Source organism: Podarcis liolepis (assembly GCF_965112155.1).
Source record: "Podarcis liolepis genome assembly, chromosome: 5".
Classification (NCBI taxonomy): Eukaryota; Metazoa; Chordata; class Lepidosauria; order Squamata; family Lacertidae; genus Podarcis; species Podarcis liolepis.
The window spans coordinates 98,396,354-98,417,661 of NC_139556.1; the positions used below are offsets into that span (position 1 = coordinate 98,396,354).

At 43.7% G+C, this 21,308-nt stretch overlaps 1 protein-coding gene across 5 annotated transcripts in view; it reads left to right on the plus strand.

Annotated features, from left to right (window-relative positions):
- ABCC5 (ATP binding cassette subfamily C member 5) overlaps positions 1–21,308 on the plus strand; it is a 45,145-nt gene that overhangs the window by 22,196 nt on the left and 1,641 nt on the right. For 4 of the 5 annotated variants that reach the window (XM_083503813.1, XM_083503814.1, XM_083503816.1 and 1 more), the window contains 22 exons: positions 736–883; positions 1,309–1,457; positions 1,921–2,028; positions 3,610–3,960; positions 4,834–4,905; positions 5,267–5,391; positions 5,710–5,782; positions 6,908–7,111; positions 7,718–7,861; positions 8,056–8,158; positions 8,712–8,896; positions 10,038–10,184; positions 11,409–11,538; positions 12,604–12,757; positions 12,872–13,000; positions 13,168–13,354; positions 14,423–14,512; positions 15,584–15,773; positions 16,906–17,065; positions 18,254–18,332; positions 19,232–19,345; positions 20,698–20,862. In XM_083503813.1, the coding sequence (XP_083359939.1) occupies positions 736–883; positions 1,309–1,457; positions 1,921–2,028; positions 3,610–3,960; positions 4,834–4,905; positions 5,267–5,391; positions 5,710–5,782; positions 6,908–7,111; positions 7,718–7,861; positions 8,056–8,158; positions 8,712–8,896; positions 10,038–10,184; positions 11,409–11,538; positions 12,604–12,757; positions 12,872–13,000; positions 13,168–13,354; positions 14,423–14,512; positions 15,584–15,773; positions 16,906–17,065; positions 18,254–18,332; positions 19,232–19,345; positions 20,698–20,862 (3,207 nt within the window). Of the gene's footprint in view, positions 1–735; positions 884–1,308; positions 1,458–1,920; positions 2,029–3,494; positions 3,961–4,833; positions 4,906–5,266; positions 5,392–5,709; positions 5,783–6,907; positions 7,112–7,717; positions 7,862–8,055; positions 8,159–8,711; positions 8,897–10,037; positions 10,185–11,408; positions 11,539–12,603; positions 12,758–12,871; positions 13,001–13,167; positions 13,355–14,422; positions 14,513–15,583; positions 15,774–16,905; positions 17,066–18,253; positions 18,333–19,231; positions 19,346–20,697; positions 20,863–21,308 lie in introns of those variants that run through there. The other variant, XM_083503817.1, reaches the window with a different exon arrangement.

Here is a 21,308-nt window from a genome sequence, read left to right on the forward strand (position 1 = left end):
CTGCTTCAATCAAATGTGATGCGTTTTTTTATATGAGTAGCACTTCCTTTGTGTAAAGGAAAAAAGCGTGTCAGCTGCATGTTGGTGGTCGCATATGAAGGTCAAACACTGATCTTCTTTGCTAGATGATACACAGAAATAAGGATCAATTACAGTTGTGGTAAATCTGCAAAGAAGTCAACCACACAAATAGATATGGCTCCCAATGCTTTTTGATGAAACTATTTAGGGAAATGTCTGTAAAAACCATGAAGTCTAAAAACATGCATTTTTAAAAAAATACCCCATGTAATATATTTAGTAAATACACACTATATAATGTTAATCATATTGCACACAGTATATCACATACAATATCTAAACAGTGTTTTAAAACTACTACAATGACTGACATATAAAAACGTAACCCAAAATTGTTTTCTAAAAAACCCCAGTCTTCTGAATAATATTACTGCATTTAGAAAGTTGTAGCTTTAAGGAAGAGAAATGAAATGTGGTTTGTTCGTGCCAGACTTTGTTATTTCCTTTTAATGCTCCCTGCCACTTATCCTGTGTCTGGATGCTTTCAGATAGCCTTCCTGCCTTCTTGGGCAGCAAGACCCCTAGAGATGAGAAAACCACCATTAAGTCACCTTGCACAGCCCTGGTGAACTTCGATTAATATGTGTTGTTTGTTGTTAAAGGTGATCCTACTGTGTCTGCTCTTGGGTTTTATGGTGCCTCTTTTCATTGCAGATGTTTGCATCCCGCCTCACAGCTTATTTCAGAAGGCAGTGTGTGTCTGTAACCGATGAGCGTGTCCAGAAAATGAATGAAGTTCTTAATTACATTAAGTTCATTAAAATGTATGCCTGGGTCAAAGCCTTCTCTCAGAATGTTCAAAGTGAGTGTCAGTTTCCTTTCTCTCCACCTCCCAACAATTTGGCAAGAAAGAGACCTTGCTAGATCATTTAGCACTCTGCTTCGGCTGAAACCTGGTCATGACACCGGAAACTTCTTTCTCACTGTTGTTGAACTTGTATGGCTGCTTGTAATGAGAGAGCCAATCTGCATTCATTCTTGGGATTGCTAGTCTTAAAAATGACGTGCTCCAGGGCTGGGCATTTTAAAACCTAAAACATAGGCATATTATTTGTCTTTGGTATTAGTACTTATCTATATCATCATTTTGTTCCACGATAAGTTTAGTTCTGGAACATATCTGTGATGTCATGACTGAAAGTTCTCTAACTAACATGGAGAGCTTCATGCATGTGCTGCGTGTTCTGCTTGCCTCATGTGTTTTGCGGTTGTGTTCTCTATTCTCAGAAATCAGAGAGGAAGAACGCAAAATCTTGGAACGTGTTGGATATGTCCAGAGCATCACTGTAGGAGTGGCTCCCATAGTTGTAGTCATTGCCAGTGTGGTGACCTTCTCTGTTCATATGATCCTTGGCTATGATCTAACAGCAGCTCAGGTAATGTTAACTTCAGACATGGGAATGGGCAGGCTGGGTGGCTGAAATTGTCCTTTACCTGCTTCTGGTCTGTGACGCTTCTTCCCATTGCCATTACATTGGGTGGAGAGAGCTTTCCTCCACCTTGGTAGTTGAAAAATCGGGGGTGAACAGATAAAAGCAATAATTACCAACTTTAGGATCCAACTTCTCCTATCCTCAAGGGCCTTGACAAAATTGTCTCCACCTGTCAGTGGAATGTCAGCAGTGCGGGTGCACAAAGCACTTCAAAGGGGAGGTTATTTCACAGGGACGGGGGCACCACAGAAAAGGCCCTCACACACACTTCTCTCTCCCCCCCCCTCATTAGGGGCTGGGGCTACAAGCAGGGTTTCTTTTGCTGATGTTAATGCTCAAGCAGGCTGATACAGGAGGAGGCATCCTTTTAAATATTGTGCTAAAAATTCTTCCATTTGTGTTTCAGGCTTTTACAGTGGTTACAGTATTCAACTCAATGACCTTTGCTCTGAAAGTCACACCTTTTTCTGTGAAGTCTCTTTCTGAAGCATCGGTTGCAGCCGACAGATTTAAGGTGAGCAGTCGCAACCTTGCTACTTTTAATTGGCGTGGACTGGGACCTTTAACGTAGTCAAGGGTGTATTTCTAGGAGCATTCACACGTTAAGTTTCTTCTTAGCTTTCTTAGCTCCTTTCAGCCCAAGAAGGGTGTGATGTAGACATTATTGACTTCTCTTGAAATTGCAAGATTGGCCATTTTACTGTAATATACTGACTCAAATCTTAAAGTATGCACTTACCTCCATTGTAAAAAGTGAGTGTAGGATTGCATCCTTCTTAAGCATAAGCCTGTAGAGAAACGTGGACAGCATGTCATACATGCATTTTCAAATGTGAGGATTTCAGGCTACTGTAAGGAATCTAGGTAACCATAATAGTTTATAGTATCAGTTGGTTGCTTAGAACAGTGACGTTCAATCTTCAGAAAACCATATCTGTTTCTTCTGTGGAATCCCTGTGAGTTGCAGGAGATTCTGTGGCTTATTTTAGGATGTTCAGTCCTTTGCAGTAGAGAGCTGTCCGGGCTGCTAGACCTCACCATTGTCCTGTGCGTGTTGAGAGTGCATATCAGAACACAACCAGGATGCACATTGCAGCTTGGATATACCACACCCTCCCCCTTTTTCTCTGGGCTTCTAGGAGTTTTTGGCTGGAGCCCAGCTCTTTCCCCAAAGCCAAAGCCATTTTACATATGTATGTATGTATATATACATTTTATATGCATAAATGGCTCTTGGATCTTTAAGCTACTGCCACTTGAACATTCAGAAATTCCTCAAGCAAGCTAGCGATTTAGCCCATTTTAATCATTTTTAATTATTTGAGAGAGCAGCAGCAGAATCATTACAAAAAGATACAAAGATGAATCAACTGAGTTTTGCTCAGAGTAGAGTAGACCTAATTTAGTAGTCCAGTGCAATTCCCATCATTATTTCTGGGTAGGGAATTGGTATCTGAGGGAAAGGTGCATATTGGTTGGAAATAGCGGTTTAACTAACTGGAAACTGCTTGGTTTTCATTTGATTTTTCTGTGCTAAACTGTTTGACAGATATTGTGGAACCTAAGACTATATGTGTATATGGATGTGGTGGAAAACATGATAAAGAGCCTCTGTACTATCCTCAGAGTTTCTTGTAACTTGTCAAATTCTTAGGCAACTGAATTTTGTGCAGGGAATTCAGCCACCCCCCCCCCGAACACTGGCTAAGAAACATTTTGCATCCCTAAGTCTTGTGGGATTTCTAATGAGCAAACCTTTCCTCTGCTTCCTCCTGTCACTCTATGTCATCCTCCAAACCCTGAAATGCAAGATGAATGGGGGGGACGGACGGACAATATTGAACCTAACCATATTTGTGTCCAGAGAATAGTGACTCTGCAGAAGACTCTCTGTCTGAGAACCACCACATTCATGGCTAGCCAGGCCCTTTTGTGGACCTGGAGTTAGTTTTCACTAATGAGCTACCTTTTGCTCTTCAGCTTCCTTCCACTGTATAGCCTGATGTGTGTTGCTGCGTGAGTGTGCCGTAGGCTTGTCCCCTTCCAGTCTTGACCAGGTGTCTCATCTTTGCACCTCTCTCACAACTCCTATCAGAGTTTGTTTCTAATGGAAGAGGTTCATATGGTAAGGAAAAAACCAGCCAACCCACACACCGCCATAGAGGTGAAAAATGCCACCTTGGCATGGGAATCCTCCCATGCCAGTGTCCAGAGCTCCCCAAAGATGACTCCTAAAATGAAAAAAGACAAGAAAGAGAAGGGCAAGAAAGAGAAGATGAAGTTGCAGCAACGCGAGGGACAGCAGGCGATGCTAGCTGAGCAGAAGGGTCAACTCTTAGTGGACAGCGACGACCCGCCAAGCCCGGAGGAGGAGAACAAAAATGTCCATCTAGCAAATGTCCGGCTGCAGAGGGTTCTTTACAATGTTGACCTGGAAATCGAGAAGGTGAGGAATCAAAAGTCTCTCTCCTTTGCATCAGAACTTAAAAGGCTGTGTTTTGTGTTTGCGGCAAATACAGTTTCAGCACATCAGTGCAATAATACACGTATTAAGTCCTGAAAAGAGGGTCAGGCATGCTACAGAGCTGTGACCTACTATATAGCCCCACAGGAAGGGTCCATGTGAGTGCTCCTATAGGTTTTCACACATAAACACCGGTGCTGTGTATAATAAGCAAAAGGCTAAAGTGACTTCCCTTCAACACAGTGTGGAGCCAGTGGCATAGTGGTTAAGGTGTTGGGCCTAGGACCCGGGAGACCAGGGTTCAAATCCTCACTTGGCCATGAAGCTGACTGGGTGACCTTAGGCCAGCCGCTCACGCTCAGCCTAACCTACCCCACAGGGGTTGTTGTGAGGATAAAATGGGGAGGAGGGGAACTAGATATGCCACCTTGAACTTATTGAAGGAAAGGTGGAATATAAGTGTATCTAAATAAAAATTTAAAATGCAAAAACTGATGCTGAAGTCCTGTGCATGCTTACATGGGAGTAATCACCAATGTGCATAGAATTGTGCTGGTCGTTGCTTTGAGTTTACTATAGTTTGAGTTTTGTGGAAGTTGTTTTGTGGCAAGTAAGTCCAGAAGATATTGGCAACTTCCTGGCAAGGGAACTGATGTGACACTAAAAATACTAATGCTGAGGGCAGCCTTCTCCCGGTACTGCAGATTTCTTGCCTCCTTCCCTCCCCCCCTCCCAATTGTATAATCTAATATTGCCAGTGATTCCTCTCCCCACCCCTTGCACTTGTTAAGATTGCTTCCTACTGTGAAATACTATTTCTGTTAGAATAACATTTCTTTTTACGGTCTAATCTAGGGGAAACTTGTTGGCATTTGTGGCAGCGTGGGGAGTGGGAAAACCTCGTTCATTTCAGCCATTTTAGGGCAGGTGAGAAACAATCTCATGTTTTCTTATTTTTTCACACTGTCTGTTTTGCTGGCTCTGTTTGCATTCTGCCTGTGAGAGGAGCACGATCTCTGTGCCACCAGCAGTTGCATTTTGCTCAATGTACCTTTAGTCCACATGATAAATAATTTATCAGACCTCAGACTTGGATCATAAACAACAAGTGAGGCATGCTTAAGATCTTAAAAAGTTTTAAATAGCTATGCATGCTGAACTTGAAACAAGCTATGCTTTTTTGTGCTCGAGAGGTTGAGCAGGGCAGGGGGGGGAGTATAAGAGGGAAAACCTTTCCCATACAGATGTGGAATGGTATCATTTCTCGATTTTCTTCTGCTTGTTTCAGATGACTCTGCTGGAAGGCAGCATTTCTGTGGATGGAACATTTGCTTACGCAGCCCAGCAGGCCTGGATTCTCAATGCAACACTTAGAGACAATATCCTCTTTGGGAAGGAGTTTGAAGAAGAAAGGTTTGTAAGCTGTAGTGATCTACTGACAAATTGCAAATGCTCAGCTTGGTCCAGCTTGGTGCGAGTTAAAAAAGATACTCCATATGTCCCTTTATTTCCGTACTATCATTGCATGCCTTCTGAAGCAGTTTTGTAATATGTACTGCCTGCCTTAGTCTGATTAAAAGTTTGTAATTTCTGGCCTTTGGTTTCTTTGGTATATTTGCTCCTTTTCTAATTTTTCATAGCTCCTTTTCAGTCCTTCCTTCCTCTGTTGCAGCTAACACCATACCTGGAAATGTTGCTGTTCACTGCTTTTTAAAAATGTTTTTTTTCCAGGTATAACACTGTGCTGAATGACTGCTGTCTCAGACCTGATCTGGCTATCCTACCTAATGGAGACTTGACAGAGGTAGGAATCTTGTTAGGCAGCCACTCTCCCAGGGCAAACAGCTCACTATAAGGCCAGGCACTCTCACACACCTCATTTTGGTGTACTGGTCTGTTGGCCATGTCATGTTCTCTTTCTGCCTTTGACTGCACTTCCCAGGATTCACAAGCCCAGTGAGCTATAGCAGTTAGGTGGTTTGGCTCAAATGTGGAGGAAACGTAGTGCAGGCCTTTGTTGTTTTGGGGCCAATAAACACTGATTCCCATCTTGCTGGGCTATTGTGCAACTTCTCTGAGGTCTTTGGAAGAAGGACAGGATATAAATGTAATGTTTCATCTTAAGTGATGTCAGGGGTTCAGGAGCAGAGACGCAGAGAAGGGAGGAGACAGAGAGCGAGGGGGAGGAATACGAAGGAAGGATGAGTGGGGATGACGACCCGAGATCACCGAGCCTGTCTAGCGAGTCCGAGGATTCCCAGAAGGGAGCGCCAGCAGCCAGAGCAAGGGGGGAGAGCAGGGGGACACCCCAGGAAGAAGGGTCCAGAGAGGGATCAGAAAGCAGCAGTTGGAGATCGGGACCCACGTTCCCAGCCGGGAGCAGCGGGGAGAAAGGGGACCAGATATCGGGCTCCGGAGACTTTCAGAAGGAGGGAGGGCATGAGTCAGGAGTAGTCACGCCCACCTCGGGGAGCGAGGAAACGATCAAGAGGAAAGTGGAGAGTTGGGCGCGCGCGCCAAGTTCAAATGTAACGGAAGCTGGCGCAGCCAGCAGCCCAGAGAGTGAACCGAGTCCCAAAGCCCGCCGCAAGGAGGCGGAAGGGTCAGGGGGGTCCGCGTCAGAAGAGAGTAGGAAAGGAGAGACCCAGGGGGGCAGGAGGACCCAGAGACGGAAGGAAAGGCGCAGGAGGTGGAGCAAGGCTAGGGTATTAAGCTGGTGCGCTAGAGGCGGAGACTCAGACGGGTCTTCGTCGTTCTGACCTAGAAGAAGTAGGGCTGCACGTTGCAGTTTGGAAATGGAACCTGTAATCCAATAAAGACTCTTTGAAACTGAACGCTGGCTGACTTGGTCCTATGTGAGCTGGGACTGGGCGGCAGCCCTGACAAGTGATAACAAAGGAGATCCTTTAACACAGCATCTTTAACTTAGATTGGTGAACGAGGCGCAAACCTGAGTGGGGGGCAGCGCCAGAGAATCAGCCTCGCTCGAGCTCTGTACAGCGACAAGGACATTTACATCCTTGATGACCCTCTCAGTGCCTTGGATGCCCATGTTGGAAACCACATATTCAACAGTGCAATACGGAAGCACATGAAGTCAAAAACGGTTCTCTTTATCACCCACCAGCTGCAGGTACACTTGTGGTTCTACCCTCAGCCTTTCCATCAGTTTGACATAGGAAAAGTAAGTTTGGATGAGGGTAGATGCTGCTGTTGAGAGTAGCTGTTAATCTGTATAGCCCAAATTGCTTATCGCTCCACAGAGGGGAAAGGTAAGAGGCATCTTCACTATCTTAAGTGTAAGCGCAGAGGGGAAGGCAGCCAAGGGAGTCTGCAGAGAGAAACCAAGGAAATGCACCCAGAATTAAATAACTGCAGCCACACGCACAGTACACCTGGTGGTTAATGTGCAGAATAAGGAAATGGGGCTGCAGCAGTTGGGTTTTCAAGTTTGGAAAAATCTAGTGGATCATAAAACAGGGATGGGCATTTTAGACAGAAATAAGCTGCTTTCAAAAAAACAGTAACGATGTTCTTCAGTAAAGCTGACTAGACACAGTTTCAGGATAAACAGATGGAAGTACTGTTTGGTGTAATTGTAATTAAACCTATATTATTGGGCTAGTTGCTTCATGGTATTGTGATAACCCATTAACATCAGGGAGGGGGAAATGAAAAAGGAATTTGGGCATAGCAACCTCACACAGTAATAATTCTCTCCCTGTGTTTGGCCTTGTAGTATCTTGTGGATTGTGACGAAGTGATCTTCATGAAAGAGGGTTGTGTCACTGAGAGGGGAAGCCATGAGGATCTGATGAATTTGAATGGTGACTATGCAACCATTTTTAATAACCTGCAACTGGGAGAGACTCCACACATTGAGGTATGTTACTACCTTTTCTTATGCTTGCAAGCCATTTGTTGCAGCTCTCATGGAAAATGACTAGTCATTGGTTTTTTTCTTGTGGATAGAGGAAGTTTCTACTGAGAACCGTCTCTGCAATTATCTTTGTTGAATGTGCTGTTTCGGAGTTAAAATAGGTTGTGTCCAATTCCCCCCATTTGTTTCCCCCCCAGATTAATTTAAAGAAAACCACAAACAATTCATTGAAAAGGCACCCAGATAAAGGCACTAAAACAGGATCTGTGAAGAAAGAGAAAGCAGTCAAGAAGGAAGAAGGTACCGTTTCCCACCCAGAAATGCATGCAAACTTACTTCTGCTCAAATGGAACTCTGGCTTAAAGTGATCTAGTCCATGAGTGTATTCTGTTTGGATTTAGTACATTCCAGATGGTTTTCAATACAGCTGACAACCTGGTTTAGGTGTGGATGACCCATCTTGCCCTTTGGCATTTGAAGCTTTAAGTTCTTGTGTGCCACAGAGATGCTGGTTAATCATTAAAACACAGCATCTGGACAGAGAAATTTGTGTTAACACTTGTAAACTTGCAGTGAGTGATGTGAGGGCCTGAATACTGATATGAGTTGTCTTTATATGAGAGAACAAAGAGCAGAACTTAATTCTGACCCACTAATCATTTCAATCTATTTGTTTTCTAAAACTATATGCCGTGCATAGATAGGGAAATCTGTATAAGGAGGATGCTGAAACATTCACAGTACAGATAGCAGTCTCTGGGTCTTGCCTTGTTAGTCTGCTCACTTCTTGCTTCTCTGTCTGTCTCTCCCCCCCCCCCCCCGCACCCTCCTTCTGTGTATGTGTGTGTTTTAGGTCAACTCATGCAGCTGGAAGAGAAAGGCAAAGGTTCTGTCCCTTGGTCAGTTTACGGCGTCTATATCCAAGCAGCTGGAGGCCCCATTGCTTTTATCATCATCATGGCTCTCTTTATATTGAATGTGGGCAGCACTGCATTCAGCAATTGGTGGCTGAGTTACTGGATCAAGCAAGGCAGTGGGGTAAGAGCCAACAATATATTTGATTTGCTAGTGGATTAAGAAGAGAGTGTCTTCATGGGATCACATGGTCTCTGCAGTCCTTTTAGCTGTAAATGCCAGGCTAGATCCTGCAAGGCATGTGCTCTCCCACAGAACTACAGGCCCACCTGCAAATCCTCCCATAACAAGGGTGAGAACCAGCCAGACAGCAGCTTTGCTAAAACACCATCCTGTCAGTCAGTGGATCACAAATACCTGTCGTTTATAAAGTGTTTTCAGACATTCTGAGCGCTTTACATACATCGTCTTGTTGCAGGACAGTCAAACCTCGGTTGTCGAACGTAATCCATTCCATAATCCCGTTCGGCTTCTGAAATGTTTCACAACCGAGGCGCGGCTTCCAATTGGTTGCAAGAGCTTCCTTCACTCAAGCGGAAGCTGCGTTGGGCATTCAGCTTCCAAAAAATGTTCTAAAACTGGAGCATTTACTTCTGGATTTTTGGCGTTCGAGAGCCAAAACGTTCCAAAATGGAGGTGTTCGGGAGCCGAGGTTTGACTGTACTTAAGTCTTGTAGGGTAGGTTGATAGTATTATACCCACATGACCTTATGGGTTGTTGAAATTTACAAGAAGAAGAAAGTAAACTCTTTGGGAGACGGGGTAGTTAAAGCTTATAGCAATCATATGCAAAATGAGCTTAGAGAGCTAGTAATCAAAATTGTTAATAACTATTTCTAGGGAGGCTTTGATACTGGAGCAGAACCAGGTGGCTGAGAGACAGCGTCTGTTGGTCCAGTATCTAGAAAGAGCTAGGATAAAGAATGGAGAATGACAGATCTGTAAGTGCAATAATGTATACAAGGGAAAGTTTTTTTCCAAGATAATTGTTAGCCAAAGTAACTTTTTCTCAGAGGGAACGTGGCCTTATATTGTTGCAAGAACAAACTTGTGAGCCTGATTTGATGGTTTAATTAAATAATTGCTTCGACGTTAAAGTGCATATTTAGCTGTATTATCTTAGACTTCCAGAAGAACTCTAAAAATTCCACCAGCAGAGTTTCATTCGTAGAAATATAGAAATTCAAGGCTAATACAAAGTTTTGTCAACTGACTGTGAAACAGGGCAGATCTATATACTGTGTATGTTCTTGATTTTTAATAGAACACTACTCTCATGTTGGGAAATGAAACGGCTGTGAGCAGCAGTATGAAGGACAACCCACATATGCATTACTACGCTGGCATCTATGCGCTCTCAATGGGTATCATGCTGATTCTGAAGGTTGTGCGTGGTGTCGTCTTTGTCAAGGTATGTGTATGTCTCCAGAGGCAGGAACAGAATGGCTTCTTTTTTCGTTTTGTGCAGCAGAGCCCAATGGCCAGGTTTACTGAGGTGATCTGGCTTTGTGTCGTATCGCAGAGGAATATTCCTTCATTTCCTTTTGGCACCTGCCTGTCAACCCCTGATGTGTCAGGTGACTCAGATTCAAGGGAAAGAATTGGAAGCACACTCAAACTGGGCTACAAATGGAGATCCCTGCTGAAAATGGGATTTGCAGCCACAGCTGATTGGTGCTGGGCTGCCAAATCTGCTTTCGGTTGGGTTTCATTCCACTCTGGAGTTCCTGAGCCCAGGGGATCCCAGCAGGGTTTGTAGCCACCATTAATCTGCACCAACTGCCAACCTGACTTTGTTCAGGATTGCCTGTGCTTGGGAGCTGCTCTTGAGTGCAGTAAGCAGTCCCAGCAAGGTTGGCATTTGGTGGAAGATTTAAAAAGTACTGAATACAAGCCCCACTTTCCAAGGAAACATTGGATGCATCCTTTAAGGTTCCCAGTTGTTCATTTTCAGCTGTGTCTGCACCTGATTTTGCATACAATGTCAGGTGTGGAGCAGGTGACTTGGGGAAAATAGACTTGCAAGCTAAATGAGAACCCTGTTTGGCTTACCCATGGACTGAAGATTCTCCCTCCCCCTCAGTCCAGTTGCCACCACCCAAGTTTGAGTCATCCCAGATATCAATTAGAAGGCATTCCCAGCAGTGGCGTAGCGTGGGGGGTGCAGGGGGGCCGGCCGCACCGGGCGCAACATCTGGGGGTTAGGGTTAGGGGGCGCAAATCCACGGGTTAGGGGGCGCAAATTACTTGCCTTGCCCCTGGTGCTGACAACCCACGCTACGCCACTGACTCCCAGGGCTCTCTGCACAGTCTGCTTTTTCTTTTGGAATCTTCGCTTCTTGCATTGTGAGGAAGGAAAGGAGTGGTTGCAGTAGCCTAGCTTCTTCTTTTGAAAGGAGCTGGTGGGAAGGATATTGAGAGATGTTCTGTCAATCTCCATTTTGAAGCCTGTCAGCCAGGGATGGGAATCTGCCCTTCCAGATGTTGTTGGACCAACTCCCATGAGCCCCAGGCAGGTCAGGGATGCTGTGAGTTCATCTACATCTGAAGAGCTGTAGGTTCTGCAGCCTAGTTTTAAGTGCATATACCAAATATCTTTGTCTAATTCTATAAACTTCCTTTATTTTCATTGCAGGGGACATTGCGAGCCTCCTCCAGGCTCCATGATGAGCTCTTCCGACGGATTCTTCGCAGCCCTATGAAATTTTTTGATACAACTCCTGCAGGGCGAATTCTTAATAGGTTCTCCAAAGACATGGATGAAGGTAATTGGTCTCTGTTAATGACCTATACTGGGTCTCTGTAAGTGACTAACTTGCAGAGTTTGGAGTAACTGGTAACTGTGGAAAGGATGTGTTTCTGCCAGGGCTACCTCTTCTGGTGGCAAGCTTTCTATGTGTAGATTCTTTTTTAAAAAAATTGGCTGACATTCAAGCATGTAACCCATACCCATGTGGAAAATAAATATACAAGAATAACTGCCAATTTGAAGTGGTGTGGTTCCAATAAGACTGTACCACATGCTTTTTTTTAGCATGTTGAAACATCCCCCCCCCGCCAGATGTTATGGAAACTTTTAAAAATGCATGTAAAATATGAAACGTATCTATGACTGGTGGGGCAGAGTAATTTCTTTTATTTATTTGTCAAATTTATACCCCACTCTCTGCCTCCCAAAGCAGCCCAGGGGAAGTCCTTATTGACTTTTTCTAGTATGAAAACTAGTGAGGTTTTAAAAATTATTTTTAATTAAATTTTCAATTTTGCAATTCCGAATAAACATTTTACAAACGTTAAAATATCCAGTGACTTCCCTTCTTCTCCTTCCATGGTTCATTTTGCATATACATCCCTGCATATTTTACTATAACCATTCAAATCAGTTTTCCACTTTTACATCCATCAATTATTATTTTTTACTCTATTGAGTTTATCTTAATGCTGCCAGCGTTTTCAGCTGTAAACAGTTATTTTCCATATATTCCATATATATAGCGAGGTTTTTCCCCCAAATGCATATAGATGAAAGGGAAGAGCATGGCTCAAAATGAAGATGTGGGTCAGGGTTTTTCCTAAAATGGCAGGTTGGTATTTCTGTAGCTGAACAAGCCTGGTTGTAGATATGGTGACACCAAGTTGTAGATATGGTGACAGCCAGAATTAGAGTTCTGGATAGATATGGCCTGGGTTGGAAGAATATGCTGGTAAGTTTCTGTTTCCTGGGTAGAAGTGAGACCTGAATTTCTGAAGGAGAACTTTTACCAGATCAGAACTCTTTTTGTGTTCAGTCTCCTATGTGAAGACTGCCATCTCCGTCTATTTTTTTCCAGTTGATGTTCGCCTGCCATTTCAAGCGGAAATGTTCATACAGAACGTCATCCTGGTGTTCTTCTGTGTGGGAGTGATCTCTGGTGTCTTTCCATGGTTCCTGATGGCAGTTGGGCCCCTTGTCGTCCTTTTTATAGTGCTGCATGTTGTATCGAGGTAAACGCAACCGTTGTTCAGGGATTCTGCAGTCATGTTCCCCCAGACAGGTGACACGAGTAGTTTGCAGGGCCAGATATCTTGCCCTTCCAATTGATTCTTTTCTTTCTGCAGAGTCTTCATTCGGGAGCTGAAGCGTCTGGACAACATTACACAGTCCCCGTTCCTGTCACACATCACATCAAGCATTCAAGGCCTCTCTACAATCCACGCATACAATAAAGGGCAGGAGTTTCTGCGCAGGTTATTGCTCTACTTCTCTGAAACACAGTATTTGCATGTTACTGGACTCCATATATACTGACTGCTGTCATTTGACTGCAGTCAATTTTTGGTGAAATTTCTCTGCATTTAAAACAAAGGTAAGCTACCTAGAATCCTACTAATATTTCTCATCATTTTCCTTTTAGATATCAAGAACTGCTGGATGACAATCAATCACCCTTCTACTTGTTCAGCTGCGCAATGCGCTGGCTCGCTGTCAGACTGGATATTGTCAGCATTGCCCTCATTACGACCACGGGCCTAATGATTGTTCTCATGCACGGCCAGATCTCGCCTGCCTATGCTGGGCTGGCCATCTCCTATGCTGTTCAGGTAATGGCTTCCCTTCTGAAGTTTTCAAAATTGCATTTGAATCTTTGAACTCCAGGTGTAAGTAGAAACACCATTCTTGTGCAGTAGCAAAAATACATTGTTTGTTTTATCTATAATAAAAGCTAAAAACTGGCCACCCTGCTTTGCCTCTCTGTCTGAGCCCACAGACATTGGCTGGATTGCTGTGAATATTACATAATACCATGGAGCTTTTCTTCTTTTTTTGCTTTTATGTTAAGGGTGACTCAGAAACCACAATTAATTCAGAATTCAGCTGCAAGACTGGTGACTGGGAGTGGCCACTGGGACCATATAACACCGGTCCTAAAAGACCTACGCTGGCTCCCAGTATGTTTCCAAGAACAATTCAAAGTGTTGGTGCTGACCTTTAAAGCCCTAAATGACCTTGGCCCAGTATAGAAGTGAAGTTACAGGGAACCAGGCAGAGGGCCTTCTTGGTGGTGGCACCAGCCCTGTGGAACACTGTGCTGTCAGATGTCGAGGAGATAAATAACACTGCAACTTTTAGAAGACAGCTGAAGGCAGCCCAGTATAAGGAAATCATTAATGTTTGATGTTTACTTGGAAAGCTAAATTCACAAATAATTCCAGGGGAAGAAGATTTAAATTAAGATGAGAAATCATAACCACTAGTCTGTGTTCAGAAGCTGTTTTTAATTTTTAAAAGTAAATAGTGTTTTTCATTTTAAAATGCCATTATATTTGGATAGAAAACACACCTTTGTGGTCAATTAATTCAATAGGCTCCCAACACAGACTCTTATTACCTACAGATTAGTAGGACAACAGGAGGAAAGAGTAGGAATCTAGAATGAAATTGCTTTCTTTGAGGTTTCAAATCACTTTCTTTAGGTTAAATATAAGAGCCTCTTATAATTCTCATGTTGTTCTTCTACTGTTCTGGCAATAGTTCAGATTCCATATTGGTTCCTTGCATATCACTACTCAGATTAATCTAAAATGTTTATCACCAGTCCTTAGAAGCTTTCTCTTAAAATGCATTTATTTATTTTTTAAAGATAACATCCTTGTCTGTTTTGTCATCAGCTCACAGGGTTATTCCAGTTCACAGTCAGGCTAGCTTCAGAGACAGAAGCCCGCTTCACCTCAGTGGAGAGGATTGACCACTATATCAAGGTACTCAAAATATTTTTCTACTGCTTTTACTGGTCTTAGATGACCTCTCTATAGAAAAGTCCCTCCAGCCATTTAACTGTGCTCTGTACTGGCTTAATTTTTACATGTATGTATATAACACTTTGTCTTGATTTATTCTGTATCATTTGACTGCATTAATTTTCATTTCTTTTAGGAAATTTCATTAAAAGCATTAATGAAAAATATATTTTAAAAATTGGCTTAATTTGACACATTGTGACATGAGCTTAACCGTGTGGGTGGCATGATCATAAAAATGTGGAGGATTGTTGTTTAAATGAAATCACTTTACTTTGCACTGTGTTGGCAAAGTGTAACTCTCGTACAGTATTGGCAACTGAACTCCAGGAAGAACACTTGTCAAAATATAGAAAGAAGGAATGTTCTTTTCGTGAAGGGGATGAGATCTTGTGATGGTGACTTTTCCCATCCATTTCAGGAAGCGTCTGAAATCTCCACTGGGAGGAGGCGCCCCCTCAGTTTTGGGGGCTGTCAGAACTGAATATCAGTTAATCTGCTCTCAAAAATAAAATTTGGAAATACAACAGCAATATTCAACAGAGAGCTGAGAAAAGAGATTGACAGAAGGTCACCTCTATGTCCTAGATTTATTCCCCGCATTGCCAATATTTATCCCCAAAAGTTTATGTAGTCATAATCCATCCAGTTTATGCAATGAGGAGGGGTGAGAGAGAATTCTCTGAGAAACCAGTACCTTGGACAATAGCTGTAACTGAGACAGCTCTTTGCTCCAGAAGCTTCTGACACTTTTGTTCCCAAATTGGATGTAAGAGGAGCTGTCCCATCATCATGGGGTATTTTGCCTCCATGACTGAGGATTTGAGGGAAAGAGTGCCTTGATCTCAGTAAAAATGCTTCGAGGTCAGGAGCTGCACCATCTCTCCCATGCATGATGTGTCAGTTTCTGTTGAATCTTGCTTGTGTTGAAGAGTCAGTTACCAGCTGTAGTCTCTTATGAGAACATATTCCTGGGGCCACTGTTCTCAGCTGACACCTGACCTCTTTTTTTATCCTCTGCAACTTTCTAAGACTCTTTCTCTGGAGGCTCCAGCTCGGATTAAGAACAAGGCTCCCCCTCAAGACTGGCCCCAGGAAGGAGAAGTCATCTTCGAAAATGCAGAAATGCGGTATCGGGAGAACTTGCCGCTTGTCCTCAAGAAAGTGTCCTTCACCATCAAACCCAAGGAAAAGATTGGCATTGTGGGAAGGACAGGGTCAGGTAAGGACACATCTAGGCAACAATCCAGGAAGCGAAAATCCATCCCCATGTATCTTTGCGAAAGTGCTGCCATCAGTACCAATGAAAGCTGACTGGAGCCACCTAGTGGCTTATGTGTCTTGTTATTCTGAAGAACACGCTGCACATTGGCAACTATATGCACCTGCACAATTGACACACCCACTACAATAAAACTTGATGGTTTGGCTTCATTTAGTCCCATTGGCCCAATCCTGCGGAATGTTCTGCCAGGAGAGATTCAGCAGGCACCTTCTGTGCCAACTTCTTGAAAACCTTTCATTTCTGCCAGGCCTATGCAGGCAGTAAAGAGCACATCCTTCCAAAATGGTTTGCTGATGTTTCTTTTTGTCTTTCTAATGCTTTTATTGTATGTTTGTATTGTTTTAAATGACTTGGATATATATTACGATATAGCAGTATAGAAATATTTTTTTTATAAATAAATACAGTGGTACCTCGTGTTACATACCTTCCCCCTTACGAATGCTGCGGGTTACGTGCTCTGCTAACCCAGAAGAAGATGCCCCTTGTTGCAAACTTTGCCCCGGGATGCGAGCGGAAGTTGTGCTCCGGTGGCATGGAGGCAGCGGGAGGCAGCATTAGAGAAAGTGTGCCTCATGTTATGAGCGGTTTCCTGTTGCGAATGGACCTCCTGAACGGATTAAGTATGTAACTCAAGGTTCCACTGTATAAATAAATTGAGTGTCTTCTGGGTTCCTCCCAGGAATATGGCTTTTTCTCTGGTCAAAGTTGTTTTTATTATAGTCTTTTGGCTCCTTCACTCTCAGAATTGCAGTCAGAGGTGGCCATAGAACCTGCATTTTATTATTCTCCTCTCCTTGTCCCATTTCACTTTTATATTATGTCTATTGAATTATAAGCCATCATGTTAAGCTGTGAAGTGCTTGAAAGGTGGAATCTAAATTTATTAGGCAAATTTAAAAAAGTAACTCTGGCTGCTAAAAGGCTGACATGGCACCTCTAATTTTAACCATTCATGGAGTGAGTTTTTAATGTATTTGCTTCTGTCTGTTGTCTGGACTTGGACCATGACTGTGTGTTACAGAAGTCACCAGTTAACCCTTAATTCCTCCTTGCTTTTCCACCCCAGGGAAGTCCTCTCTAGGAATGGCTCTCTTCCGCTTGGTTGAACTGTCAGGAGGCTGCATTAAAATTGATGGAGTGAAAATCAATGACATTGGCTTAGCAGATCTCCGGAGCAAGCTGTCCATAATTCCTCAGGAGCCTGTGTTGTTCAGTGGTACTGTGAGGTTAGTTTCACCCATAGTCAAAGAGGTAGAAAAGAGCTTGCATCTTCCTCTCCCTCACCTGCCACCCTTCAAGTGAAATTGCCTTAGCCACAATAGAAGAGGGAGTTCCATTGCCCTGGGACATGGAGCAGTGATTCACTGCTGCTGTCTACTTCCACTGAACCCATTTTGCTCCTTTTGTAAGGCAAAAGGGAACTGAATTAAGGATCTTAGTGCTGCTTAAATATTGACTTGATCTCCCTCAACGTGTTGCCTTCTTGATGTTGTTGGACTCCAAAATCCCATCAGCTCCATGCAGCTCATGGTCAGGGATGATGGGAGCTGTAGTCCGGCGGCAGCCAGAGGACACCAGGTTGGGAAAAGTTGGTTTAAGTATTCTGTGATAAATGGTTGCCATTGCGACTATCCCCCAGGTCAAGGGCGTAATCTTCTCCCCCATTTCACCCCCAGGTATCACTGATTTGGGGAGTGGGAGTTGATGATAATCATACCGTAGACCCAGCAGTGGGTTGGGCAGAGCCCAGCACTCTTATAGGGGATGCAGATTTGCCTCTCCCCTGTCACCCAGTCGATAAGTCCCACTCCACAGTTAATCTGTGTTTTTCAACCGAGGAGGGAGGGTTGTGTGGCTCTCTCTGTATGTAACTGTATATGGTGGCCACACCCACAATTGTCCTCTGTGGTGCAATGGGTCGGTCTGTTAACCAGAAGGTTGGTGGTTTCAGCCCACCCAGGGACGGCTGAGGGCAGGATTCCTGCATTGCAGGGATTGGACTTGATTGACCCCCCTCCCCCCCCCCCCCGGGTCCCTTCCAACTCTAGTTCTACAGCCCCTGGAGGGTTGGCCTTCAGGCCAATACAGGTTCGCCACCTCTGCTCTAGACACTTGTTATTGGGAGCGTGCCTTAGTTTTACCTAACCTGTGTGAACAAAGATGGTTCAGTCTTATGGACTTCTAAGCCTGAGGTGCTGGCTGCAGAAAGTCACAAAAACATGTCCGCTTAGTATGGCATTAGAGCGTTGGGCAAAGTGGCTGGTTTGGAGCAATTCATCTTTGATTTTGGCTTCCTTGAGGTTGTCTTTTGAAGATGGCCTGATTTCCATGGTGCTTGTGTGTTGGTGGGTGCCTACATGCCTTTCGAGAAGAGAATTGGTATCCTATCCTGTTACACTCTTTCCCTCCTCTAGATATAACTTGGATCCTTTCACACAGTACAGTGAAGAGCAAATCTGGGATGCTTTGGAGAGGACTCACATGAAGGACTGTGTAAGTAAGGGGATTGGTGACAGGGGTTGGGGGTTCTTTAGCAGCCCAAGTGCAGCACCATGGCCATGTAAGATGGTTGCCAGTGACACCATGGTCCCATTTGCATGAGAAAAAAGTTTTTCTAGCAAACATCATCATCAACATCATCATAAATTTATTATTTATACCCCACCCATCTGGGTACCCTTGCTCATTCCTTTAGGCATAGAGCAATTGGATAGGATTGACTGAAACAAGTCCTTTATCTTCTTTTGTAAAAGGAAAAAAAAATGCAGGGAAAGCTAATAAGGTGCAAATTATCTGGCTTTAAGTTAAGAACATTTGTTAACTGGTCACATACCCTTACTGGCTCTGTTTTTTAGAGTGAGGCCTGGCTCATATAAACAACTGGAAAATTAGGAGAAGGATAAAGGAGACTTGCACAGATGTGCAGTGATGCACATAATGGGGGTCAGCATAACCCACCTGGATAACAGCTTCTAAGGCACACATACGCATACAATTTGTACATGGTTTCCAAGATCACTGCCGACCTGCACGCTTACAGGGTCAGAAATCATTACTCACTTTTGAGTAAAAGTGATTCAGATGTTATAAATTAATAAAGGACCTTGCCAGATGAATTCTTGTGCACACTGTTGACTGAGGTAGGGCTCTTTCTTGGTGATGCTGTGTGAATCTGGTGTGGTCCTTGCTGGAGGTTTCTAAAAATCAGAGGAGAATGCTTACTTTTAATCTTGGATCTGTGTGTCGTGCTCCTTGCATGAGAGGTGCTTGGACTCTTGTGACACACTTCGTTTTTCTCATAACCAGTTGTGGTGCCCCTGGAAAACACTGTTGTGCTGCAACAGTGCCAGACCACAGCATTGATCCATCTCTATTCCCTTGTTCTGGTTCAGATTTCTCAGATGCCCATGAAACTTGAATCCGAAGTGATGGAAAATGGCGAGAACTTCTCTGTCGGGGAGAGGCAGTTGCTTTGTATTGCCAGGGCATTACTGCGCCGTTGTAAGGTGAGCTGGTGTGTAGAAGACAAAGACCGTATGTATTTGGCAAATTATATTCTTCCCTAAGAAAAGCTTGTTTCAATGTCAGGATTGCTACCACATCTTTTACTGTTGAGAATTTTCCAGAATGCTGCCTTTGTTCAGAGTACACATGTCGCCTTCATCCTCCGATCCCAGAAGTGAAACCTGTTTAGCTTTCTGCATTTTACTCTCTGCCGCCTTGTATCCTTTGCCTCCTTGTATCCTCTACCTCCTTGCTTGGTCTATCCTCATCTGCACAGGCAGAAGAGTGCATACAGTTTCAGCTCCTTTCCTGTTACGCTACTAGGGCATTTTTCTACTGTGATGCACATTGCATGCACATGTTGGATTTAAAAAGAAGAAAACAATAAAAGCCAGCATATGTTTGAAGTTTTTGGCAGTCCCAATTTTTTTTAACCATCATCCACCATTTGTTCTGATAGTATCAATCTGCTGTTGGGGTCCAGCAGACTCCTAGCTGGACACAAAATGTATTGCGGTACACTGGGCCCCACAATATCAACTTAATTTTTTGCAGTGAAGAAGCACGTACAGAGAGAAAATCCTGTAATTTATTTTTTATTTCTTTGGGGGCAAACAAGCCTGTGCCTTGTGCCTAGGGAAAAGATCCAACCCACCAATTAGACAGTCCTCTTTGGGCTATTAGGAGGACCTGAAGCAAAAGAAGCAGAGGAGGGAGCAAACAGAAACTTTAAATGCATAGGTGAAATACTAGAGTCATAGTAAATAATAGAAGGGGTCCAATGTATCCCAACAGCCTAATATGCTTCCCCCTCCTAATCCCACCAACTAAGGTGGTGTTTCAAGTTTGCACTATATTTTTGTATTGAGAGAGCCAGTGCAAAGCAGAATTCAGCCTCCTAGGGTTAAGACCCTGTTGGCTGACCAAGTTGGTGCCTTCTTTATGCTGTTGGACTTCCAACTCCCCGTCAGCCAACATGTTCAATGTTCAGAGATGCTGAGAGTTGCAGTTCAGGAACACCTGGTGAACTCGGTGGATCCTTTGAGTCCTTTCATAGTGGGCTGTTCCCTGGGGCAGAGCAGGAGGACTCCAGACAACTAAGGGCTATGGATTCCCACCATGAGAGGCAGCTCCCTGTGACTACTCTCTCTGTTTAGTCTCCCTCCCTCACCTAGGAAAAGTACTTTATTTATTCTCTTCTCTTATTTGTACTTAACTTTCCTACTTGTACTTCGGTTTTCTTGGCAGCTTCTGTTAGGGCTTTGTTTTGTTACATTTTTGGTCCTTCTTGGGAGCACTGTGAGAGGTGTATGTCTCTATTTTTAACAACGTTCATGTTACGCTTTCTATTCAGATCTTGATCCTGGATGAAGCAACAGCTGCCATGGACACAGAGACTGATTTGCTGATCCAGGAGACTATCAGGGAGGCATTTGCAGACTGCACAATGCTGACAATTGCTCACCGCCTGCATACGGTTCTGGGCTCTGATCGGATCATGGTTCTGATGCAAGGGCAGGTGAGCAAGAAATGAACCTCCCCCCCCCCTCCGCAGAAGATCACGCAGAACTAGTGTTCTCAAGCTGTTGCAACGAGCCCCTCTTCAACCCGGGACAGAATTGTGCAATGCTTACATAATTAGGAGAGATCTCAGGTCTGGTTTAAATGTTAAAACTTCTGAGCTATTCAGCAGTGAAACACACTGCCTTAAAGAGGTGGCTTGATATCCTTAATTGGAGACTTTTAAGGAAAATCTGAACAGGTTCTTTGTTGGGGTGGTTTAAAACTAGTTTTTGAAAGCTTCAGAGTGGGGCTGATGGGTGCTATAGTCAAAACATATGGAGGGCACTAGGTTGAGGAAGGTTACCTGCTTTAATGTTGTTGTTATACTCAAATGTTACTCCTTTTGGTAGATGAAAGGTTTAATGGTATACATTCCATGTATCTCTAATGGTCTCCCCCTTA